Consider the following 10000-nt stretch of genomic DNA (forward strand, 5'->3'; position numbering starts at 1 on the left):
TTAATATTTAGCAAGGTATCAAACAAATTACAGGCTTGTTAGTGCCAGACATATGCATTAGATTCTTGCTTAATTACCGTATGTCCTTTCGCTCTCCGTGCTAAGAGTTTACCGTCAAAGCATCATCGCAACAGCTTGAGCTGCCGAGTACGAGTCACACACTTGAACTTGTATCAACGAACTCAACAGTCATGAAATGATATATGAAATGGATCATACATGAACTGCGGATATGAAATCAAGTGAAGCTATGATCCTCGCAGTTATGAACGCAATTTTTGCAATTGCGTAGAGAAGCCTGAAAAATTCAGGACTTCAACGGGGTTTGAACCCGTGACCTCGCGATACCGGTGCGACGCTCTAACCAACTGAGCTATGAAGCCACTGACGTCATAGCTTCACTTGATTTCATATCCGCAGTTCATGTATGATCCTTTTCATATATCATTTCATCATTCATTCATTCATTCCTCACGGGAACATTAGAACCCACAAATAACCAGCTCCCAACGTCACTGGCTTCATAGCTCAGTTGGTTAGAGCTTCGCACCGGTATCGCGAGGTCACGGGTGCAAACCCCGCTTTTCAGGCTTCTCTACGCAATTGCAAAAATTGCGTTCATAACTGCGAGGATCATAGCTTCACTTGAACTAAACGGTGAAGTGTTTTTAAGGTCCTCCCTGTAACCGGATGGAATCTGGGAAAAAAAACAAAAATCCAGCTTGTTTGATTGTGGACGAAACGGATAATTACATTTCACAAGTGAACGGACAATACCTGTTGTTTTCTCATATATTTCTCCCTTCGTCTGTTCATATAATCTCAATTGTACTGGCAGGCCACTTCGCGGCCCTGGTATAATTGTAATTTTAGGCCAGCAATTGAGGGAATGTCAGATAGATGGCACAGTGAAAAACTCAAATATTTCCTTGTTGGTAAACCAGAAGAGGTAGGTATTTAGAAAGTTATTTTATCTGGGAAACGGTAAACCGAGTTTCTGACGAGGGAAGACTTAGCAGATGTCCTTACAGCAGCTAGACAAAAACAGGAGGTAGCAATACCAGGCAGATAGAAAGTAAAGAATGGAGAAATACTGCATCCTCGCACTTTTTCAGGTATTTGTAGCTTTCGTTGTTTTCACTCATACACGCTACGTTCCAGTTAGAGGTGAATTTTCATATGTCGAAATTGGGCTACCATATGGAGTAACTGTGACTACGTAACTGTCGTATGTGTAGTACTTCTATTCGGTTGAGGGTAAAACAGCATCACTCGAACCAAATGGTGTTTTCTACCTTAGGTCTTGGATCAGTCACATGTCATCTGTGATCACCGAGGATGAGCTTCCAGACGACGTCACAAGCGCAGAGAGCCTCCTTACTCGTCACCAGGAACACAAGGCCGAAATAGAAACGAGGCAAAGGAGTGTTAATGACTTCTACGACGCTGCTGATAAACTTGTTGCCGACTCTCACTCGGCGTCGGCGGATGTCATCGACAAGAAGCAGCGGTTGTCTAAAGCGTGGCAGGCGCTGCAAATCACGTGGGGCGAAAAGGGACAGGACTTAGAGCACAGCAAAGAAGCACAAATCTTCAAGCGAGATGCGGATCAATTAGAAGCGTGGCTTAATGCTCGTGAACTAGACCAAGAGTCAAGTGACGTTGGAGATTCATTAGATGCAGTGGAGGAATTACTCAAGAAGCATGATGAATTTGAGAAAATGCTCCTTGCTCAGGAAATGAAACTATTGGGAATTAAAAAACGGACGTGGCAAGAGGAAGGGTTAACGAAAGAGAGAAAGGATGCGATGGAGGAGGAAGAGCTCAGAAGAGAGGAGGAACAAGCACGACAAGAGATGGAATGGATTAGGAAGAAGGAAGAAGATGAACTACAGGCAAAAAGGGAAGAAGAGCTTATGGAGAAGAGACGACTGGAGCAAATAAGACTTAATGAAGAAAGAGAGAAAGAGGAAAAGAAAAGGAAAGAGCTAGAGGAAAAACAGACCTTGAGAGCTTTGGAAGAAAGGAGAAAAACAGAAGAAAGAGCAAAAAGGGAAGAAGAAGAAGAAGAAGAAGGAAGGAACCGGCAGGAGGCTGTGAGAGGAGTGGAACGGGAAGAACAGAACAATAATGCACAGGGTCTTCGAAAAGTGTCGGAAAAAAGAGATCCCGTTAGCATTGAAGGTATCTTGCAGCGTAAACAAGAGCTTGACTCTGGTGGCCGAAAAGCGCATGCGCGTGTGTGGAAGACGCTGTATACTGTGTTACGCGGACACGAACTCTTTTTCTATCGTGAAAAGAAGGACTCGCGAGGTACAAACTACAGTGCGCCTACCGTTGATCTGACAGATGGATTCTGTGAAGAAGCCAGTGACGCTGCGAGGCGAAAGAACGCGTTTAGGCTTTTATGTGAGGATGATTCAGAGTTCTTTTTTGTTGCCAAGGATCCTCAAGATCTTAATCGCTGGATAAGCAATATCAATGAAGCTGCTGGGCAAATCGATCTCCCCGCTCCTCCTCCACCTCCTCCACCACAGGCCACCCAGCTATTAAGCCCCACGCCATCATCGCGCCCGGAGCGTCAGGAAAGCGACGCCTCCACGGAAGTGACAAAACGTTATGGGCGCACACCCAGACCCCTCATCACCGTTACTAGCTTTGACGATGAAATAGATGTCCTTATCGATCCCCCACCTCCTCCCCCTGTAAATACCCCACCTTCCTCCGCTGAACCGGAATTTCCACAAGATAGTATGCCCATGGAGACAGAGACTAGCGATGGCTATGACATTACAGCGGATATTGGAAGCCTTCCTCTAGAACCAGACAGTCTACCACCAGCTTTTCCTCCCCCGGATTTCGCTGATTTTAATGACTTATCAGACGGTGAAGAAATTCCTGTTTTACCGGCTTCTCCGCCTCCGGACTTCGACTCGGATGACGAAGGTAGTCTCGAAAATGGCGTCGAAGACAGCCCCCTATCCAATATCCTTTCAGAACTTCAGCGACCAAACCCTCCCCCGAGAGATAAAAAGAAATCGGCGACTCCATTAATAGCGTCGGGACCTGAGAGTCGTTTGACGCAAAGTTCACGGGACTTATCAAAGCCACCTATAAAACCGAAGCCTGTGAATCTTGCTGGTCCGCGGGTAAAATTTACGGGACAACCAGTAGATGTGCCAGGTTCTTTGCGATCAGCTGATGGAACTTCAGAGTCTGCGCATGACGATAAAAAGCAAGAAAAGAGGAAAGGAGTTTTGGGAAATATTTTTAAGAAAAAAAAGTAAATAGAGTGTGAATTTATAGGACTTGGGACTATCCATCGAATTTGTGATCTCAGAATTCACAGGAATGTGACAAAATAAAGTCGCCGTGATTTTTTAATATACATTTTAGCAAAATATAATCATATACAAGTGGACTGTATATACCTATTTAACAGATAAAATTTTCAATATTTAAGGTAAAGTATTTTGTCCTGGTAGCCAATTTTAATATGCGCAATTAAACTTACATTTTTTTAAACAGTGGAGACTATTCTTTCTCCCTCCTTTAAACAAACCTGGGCTCATAACAATTTAGATCATCTTGAAGTAATGATTCCGTGAAAGAAACCGTCAAAATTCTTTTGAAATTGGTGTCACCAAATGAAACGGTAAGTCAAACTCAAGGCATCGAAAGCAACAAGAGGTCACACATTGACGCAGGAAAGTGTTTTCTGTACCGGCGCTTGCTTGTCTTTACTCCACAATCTGTTTTACACGGTTTATTTCTTCCTGTAATCTATCTAAAAATCGGTTAAGGGTAAAACGAACTGATTAAATTTTGACAGGAAATGTTTGTTGGTTAGAATGATCCTGGCAGCAAAGTACTGGACTCCAGCACTATATCTACAACCATTTCATACAGCAATCTAATCTCGAGCTCGCGAGAGACCAGGAAGTTCCTCACTGTCACATCACAAGAAACCACGACGGCTAAGGCGACGAAAACGTCACTTCAAAGTAGTAGTTTTAAAAGCTATTATAAGTGTTTCACGATGTTTCCACCTTGTTATGTTGTACAATATGGGTGAAGTATGCAACAACCAGATTGGTATGAACGGATTTGAAGAAAAGAGAGAGAAGGAAAGATTCACTGTTGTTTGTCCACGTTGTCGTCAAAACCTGAAATTGGTCATTTTATGTTGTTGTTTTGACGAATACGGGAGAGAAATGTACAAAAATACGTGCAGCACGATCATTGTTTCCATTTTTAACCAATAATATTACTGCTTCTTGGCGTTGTCGTTGCTTGGAGTAGGGAATTTAAGAACTGAACGACGACGGCTACGACTACGACAACGCCACAAAGCAAGAGCATCAATAATCGTGCTGCACGTGCAGCACGGATGTTAGCAAGTATGTTAACGGTCCTCTGCATAACGACGACGTGAAATCACCAAATTTGAAGTTTTGACGACAACGTGAGCATGCAACAGAGAATCCTTCATTCTCTATTTTAACTCTGAAAACGCTCGTACCAATTTATTTTTAGGATACTTCGCCCACATTGTAGGACGTGAACGCGACTGAATAATCGCGACAGACTTATGATAAAGGAGAATTATATTTTGAGGTGACGTTTTCGTCGACGGTCGCCGTTGTAGATCTTAAATAGGGAGCTTACGAAACGAGGACGACGACGGCTACGAGGACTTCATTTAAAAATACGAGTTCGCGTTATTCATATCACTACGAAACTATTTCATGTCGTTTCGCGTTAAAAATGTGTAGTAACTGTCGAGGAATTAAACCGGTAAGAGTGAGTTGGAAGCGTAGAGAGAGAACTGAAAATTCATCGTCATGTGCTAACGTCCTCCACAGAACCTTGAATTTGGTCATTTCACGTCGTCATTTAGGAGATGACGGCAAAGAAATGTACCAAAATGTAAAACGCACGTGCAGAGCGTGCAGAGCCATTGTTTTTGCTCACTAAACCTATTGTTTTGTACCGTCGTCGTTGCAGTCGGCGTCGTCGTTTCGTAAGCTCCCTAATAAGGGAGCTTAAGCAACGACAACGGCGACGGCAACGAGAACGTCACAAATTTGCATATTTAGTGGGTAAAAACAATAGCTTTGCACGCCCTGCACGTGCGGTTTTCACTTTTGTCCATTTCGTTGCCGTCGTCAGCAAAACAACAACGTGAAATAGCCAAGTTTTTGGTTTTTTGAAAAACGTCAGCACTTGAGGATAAATTTTCATTTTCTCTCCTAAAATGGAGTGCCATTCCGACTGGTCTCATCTTTGAGGAAATACCACACCCTTGTCATTAAAAACGTTGAAATAGTCACGAAGCGATTAAAATAATGCAAATTTATATTTTGAGATGACGTCCTCGTTGCCGTCGCCGTTGTCGTTGCTTAAGCTCCCTATTCCCAAGTTTAAGATCTACGACGCGACGGCAACGAAAACGTCACAAATTATGCATACTTAATGAGCAAAAACAATAGCTTTGCACGCTCTGCACGTGCATTTTTCATTTTTGTACATTTCTTTCACGTTTTCTGCAAATCTACGACGTGAAATTACCAATTCTCAAGTTTTTCAGAGAACGTGAACACACGGCAGCGAATTTGAATTTTCTGTCGTAGCTTCAACACCGCACCTCCTAATTCAGTTCCTGGAAAGTTACACTAGTTTTTAGAAGTTAGACAAGCCAACGTAATGACGAAAAAGATTAATTAACTTGAAGCTGCAATTTTAAATGACGTTTTCGTTACCGTCGCGTCGCAGATCTTAAACTCCGTGTTGCCAAAATAGTAAGCCCGAACGTATGTAGGAAGTTTCCTCCTCAACACAAGCACCATCGTTCATTATCAAACTAAGAAAAGGATATCAGCTTCATCAAAATCCTCAACCTCGACTGCAGCTTCCAATCTCGCCTCCAGTTCGTTGAGTTTCTCCAAAAGCTTTGAACTATTCTCTTTATCTTCTTCTAAGACTACCTCACGTGGAGTGATTTGCTGCTTTTCAAATGTTCTTTCCTATAGTACAGGAGATCAATCAGTATAAGTAGGAGAAGAGGGAGAGCGGGGGTTGGGCTATTATTGGACTTTTTGCTTATTTGGCAAACAGTAAATCAAAAAATAATGCGTCGCAAATAATGGTTACTTTCTTGTGTCTAGTATCCGATTAGGGAGTGAATGTCGATTATCTGGGACCTGAGTCTAACTTACCTCTAGGTCTTCTTGATTAACGATTTGACTTTGTTCCACATCTGGCATCGAAATACCATGTTTTTGACACAAGTCTGAAATTATATTCTACAACCGAAAAGAAGATAATTCAATCGGACTACTTGATATGATTGGCAATGGGATTTGTCGAAGGTCAATTGTGTTGGGAATAATAATGACAAAGATTTCGATAGCCATGCAGGAGTGCTCTTTTTTCTTTTTGATGGGACAACCTCGTTCCCAGGGGAAAGGAAGAAGAGACACCCTGGGAATGAGGTTGGGACAGCGACGTACTGGAAGAAACCTCAAAGAGCAAATGATACGTGTATATGCTGATTACTTGGCAGCAGGCAAAGAAAACTGAAAGAGAGAATAGGAGTCCCAAGCTGAAGCAGCGTTGAGAACCAACAAACTCAACCCACATAGGACCCGAAATCCTGGAATGAAATCTGAGTCAAATTGGGGAAAGGTAAGTATTAAGCAAAAAGACGCTTTTATGGTGAAGCTATATCGAAGGCGTTGATCGAGGATCGAGCACACGCGTTTATGGGACAGCGGTCGAAGAGTGTCGCACGTCTTGTAAGCTACATGTTTTACCAATACAGAAACAAACCTAAACATTCATTTAAGCTAACCTTAGGCCTAAAAACTTTTGCTTAGGTCTAATTGGGTCTGAAGTTAGCTTTAATAAATGTAAGACTGTTTGTCTTGGTTTTCGCTATTTCGTTTCGTTACATTAGAAAATACGCTGACAATCTCATCAATCGCTTACTTGGCAAGTTTTAGCTTCAATTTTCAACAACGTCTTCACAAGACTGTGATCACTGATTCTGAAGTTCAAATAAGAAATGATCAAAAATAAAAATTATGAATTAGCTTGTAATAAAGTACTTTTCCCAAGCTACTCCTCCCTGGCCTTGCCAAAACGGAAACCAACTAACACAGCCGTTCTAAAAAGCTCCCACGTGAAAAAGCTAGTTACAGCATTATTACAACAGTACAAGCACATACAAGGTAAACTAAACATAGATTAGTAAAGTGTCTAACAATAACAAAAGAAAAAAAAACAAGAAAAGAGAATCTTGTTAATTAATTAATTGGGTTTAGTACCCACTTTTTCTTAAAGAAGTCCTTCTTAAGAATTTTCCTTTCGATTTCATATTTACGGGCACTTTTGGCTCGAAAACCCTGAATTTTGGGTTTAGCTTGACTTTTTCTGCAGTCCCACCAAAATAGTTTTCAAAGAGCACGATTTAGATATTTTTCCAAATATTACATCTCAAGGAGTAAGAAGGATGGGACAAAAACATGAAAATCAGTGCTGACACAGTTTCAAACCAGGGTCCCTATACCTCCCCAAGCAAAAGGTTAGCAAGATGTTTAGCCCTGCAGTTCAATGAACAGCAAACGACAAACCTGTTAATTTTCTCTCGCAGTTGTCGAATGATAAGAGCTGCCTTTTCCACCATGACCAGAGCTAAATACAGGTAGTTAAAAGATTAGCTTGTATTCTATTTTCACATAGCAAAAACCTGGGCAATCTATTCAGACAAGAACACTTTTAATGCGTTTTTTATTAATACTAAATTGTCAGGCGTGACCTGATTTCTTCCTTTTGAATGGGTCACTTTCCTTTCAAGGCGCCTCCAATATGGCCGCTTTTTGCTTTTATTACAGAGTAGGCATCGCGTTTTACGACAAACCGCAAACGTTATGCTGAAGTTGCATTTTGGCTAAAATCAAAGAAACGTGTGATTTTAGTTCATTTCTCGCCTGTCAGTATCTTCAGATTTCGAGCATCTTCTCAAATTTTCATGCTTTCTGCTATCAAGCAACAGTTTGCCGTTCCGACGTAAACCGACGTAGAGCAGTTTTCAAATGACTGTCGAAACTAAATGCGCGATTGCATTAGGTACGCTTCGTGATTGGTTTAAAAATCTCGCGCTAGTTTATCAGCCAATGAAAAGGAAAACCAAAATGAATCACTACTTGCAAGCCTGATTTTTCCCGCCTTTTGAGCAAGTTGCATGGAATTGTTACGAATTTGGATTGGTTCATTGCTATGATTGTACCACCTGCTGTGATTGGTCGAAGTAATTACTTTGGTATTTGTTTTTTTTCCTTTGTTACTTCCAGGTTGTTTTACGACTCTCAAATGAAGGCCGCTCTATGTGGATGCCGGTATCGCAGATCCCGGATGAGCGCTCGCGCATTTTTTTTCCCGCCATTTACTTTCTTGTTTCTTATAGCTTGTTGTTACCAAGAAATGGCGGCCGCCCGACTTTCGGCCGATGTTAGAAAGGTTTTAAAAGAGAAGCAAAGAAAAGAAAAAACAATCCGACCTTAATTTGCCCCTGAGCATCCCATAATGTCTTTTCAAACACTAGAAATCAAAATAGCCTCCGTACAATGAAACACGATTGATTTACGAAGTTCGTGTTAGTCATGTTTTTCTTTACTTGCCCTCACTCTTCCGCGGAAAATCAAATTGTATCCTCTATTTTTCGGTAAATAAATGAAAGGAAGGCTACTTAAAATGTCTTTCGCGGACAACTCACTTCATTAACCTAGTTGTGCAAAGTTCGTGCCTTTGAAATCCCAAAAAGGTTTCGTTCAATCTCGTAAAATGTCGGAGACAAAAAAATGACAATATTTACCAGCAATACTATCCTGTTCGCTGATTTGCTTGTCTAATTCATTGCTCTCTTGCTCATATTCCTCCAGTGATTTCTTATCCTCAACTATTTGTTTCAAAGAAGACTCAAGCTCATCTTGGCCTTTGACACCCTCTTGGTGCAGCGCTTCTCGTTCCTCCTTCAGCCGTTTAGCTTCCTTGAAATTTCTTTCTACAAATTATAAAGAAGGACAGCTCGAGCGAACCGGCACGTTTTTGTCGTCAAGACTCACGCAAGCTAAGTATCATTTCTTTATTTAACAGACCGGTTGCGTGTTTCATTTTTAAGAAATGCTATGATCCTCGCAGTTATGAACACAATTTTTGCAATTGCGTAAAGAAGCCATTTCATATATCATTTCATCGTTGATTCATTCCTTACGGGAACATTGGAACCCACAAATGACCAGGTCCCAACGTCAGTGGCTTCACAGCTCAGTTGATTAGAGCGTCGCACCGGTATCGCAATTGCAAAAATTGTGTTCATAACTGCGAGGATCATAGCTTCCTTCACTAGATTTCATATCCGCAGTTCATATATGATCTATTTCATATATCATTTCATCGTTGTTTCATTTTTATAACTTTTTTAATGTCATGCTATATTTATTAATATTTGTATTATCTACATAGGCTTTTTCCTGCGTGCTTTACAAACTGTCTTATACAATAGATATTTATTCTAATTACTCAGTTGTAAAGTTTGTATTGTATGATAGATATTTATTAACTCCTAGTATAGTAAGCACTGATTTAGGAAAATGTTCTTAAAACGAATTAATGGATTCTGAAATGACCACTGCAAGCGAAAGTATCACGCTTGCAATTAATGGTTCTGATTGGGTGATTATGGCGCTTCTTCTTCTGCAAAATTATGTCATAAACGAGCAGTTCTGATCCGCAACACAACGATCATTCACGTCAGTCGCGCTTTAACTCAAGAAGCAGGGCTCGAAATTGCGACCAATACGGTCGCATTTGCGACTTAATTTTTCTCTTTGCGACTAAAATATCTGGAGAAGTCGCAACTTCGCGACTTGTTGTCACCTTCGCTCTTTCGAAACAAAAGGATTAGCAGTTGCCACTTTGCTGCTACGTTTGCTAAAAT

The 10000-nt window shown here is 41.2% G+C and overlaps 2 protein-coding genes across 7 annotated transcripts in view; one reads left to right on the forward strand and one right to left on the reverse strand.

The window, feature by feature from the left end:
- Positions 1 to 3301, forward strand: part of LOC137984373 (spectrin beta chain-like) — a 70069-nt gene extending 66768 nt beyond the window's left edge. For all 4 annotated transcript variants that reach the window (XM_068831548.1, XM_068831549.1, XM_068831550.1 and 1 more), the window contains one exon: positions 1301 to 3301. In XM_068831548.1, the coding sequence (XP_068687649.1) occupies positions 1301 to 3287 (1987 nt within the window). In that variant the 3' untranslated portion in view covers positions 3288 to 3301. The remainder of the gene's footprint in view (positions 1 to 1300) is intronic.
- The window catches only part of LOC137984374 (polyamine-modulated factor 1-binding protein 1-like), a 15289-nt gene that overhangs the window by 4514 nt on the left and 775 nt on the right, over positions 1 to 10000 (reverse strand). Inside the window, exons 2-8 of one of the 3 annotated variants that reach the window (XM_068831554.1) lie at positions 8876 to 9064; positions 7635 to 7695; positions 6991 to 7048; positions 6219 to 6305; positions 5876 to 6026; positions 3725 to 3784; positions 3139 to 3216 (exon numbers count right to left, since the gene is read on the reverse strand). In XM_068831554.1, coding sequence (XP_068687655.1) covers positions 3741 to 3784; positions 5876 to 6026; positions 6219 to 6305; positions 6991 to 7048; positions 7635 to 7695; positions 8876 to 9064 — 590 coding nt within the window. In that variant the 3' untranslated portion in view covers positions 3139 to 3216; positions 3725 to 3740. Of the gene's footprint in view, positions 1 to 3138; positions 3217 to 3342; positions 3785 to 5875; positions 6027 to 6218; positions 6306 to 6990; positions 7049 to 7634; positions 7696 to 8875; positions 9065 to 10000 lie in introns of those variants that run through there. The other 2 variants (XM_068831553.1, XM_068831552.1) reach the window with 2 other exon arrangements.

The sequence above is a fragment of the Montipora foliosa genome, chromosome 14 (assembly GCF_036669935.1).
Source record: "Montipora foliosa isolate CH-2021 chromosome 14, ASM3666993v2, whole genome shotgun sequence".
In the NCBI taxonomy this organism is placed as follows: domain Eukaryota; kingdom Metazoa; phylum Cnidaria; class Anthozoa; order Scleractinia; family Acroporidae; genus Montipora; species Montipora foliosa.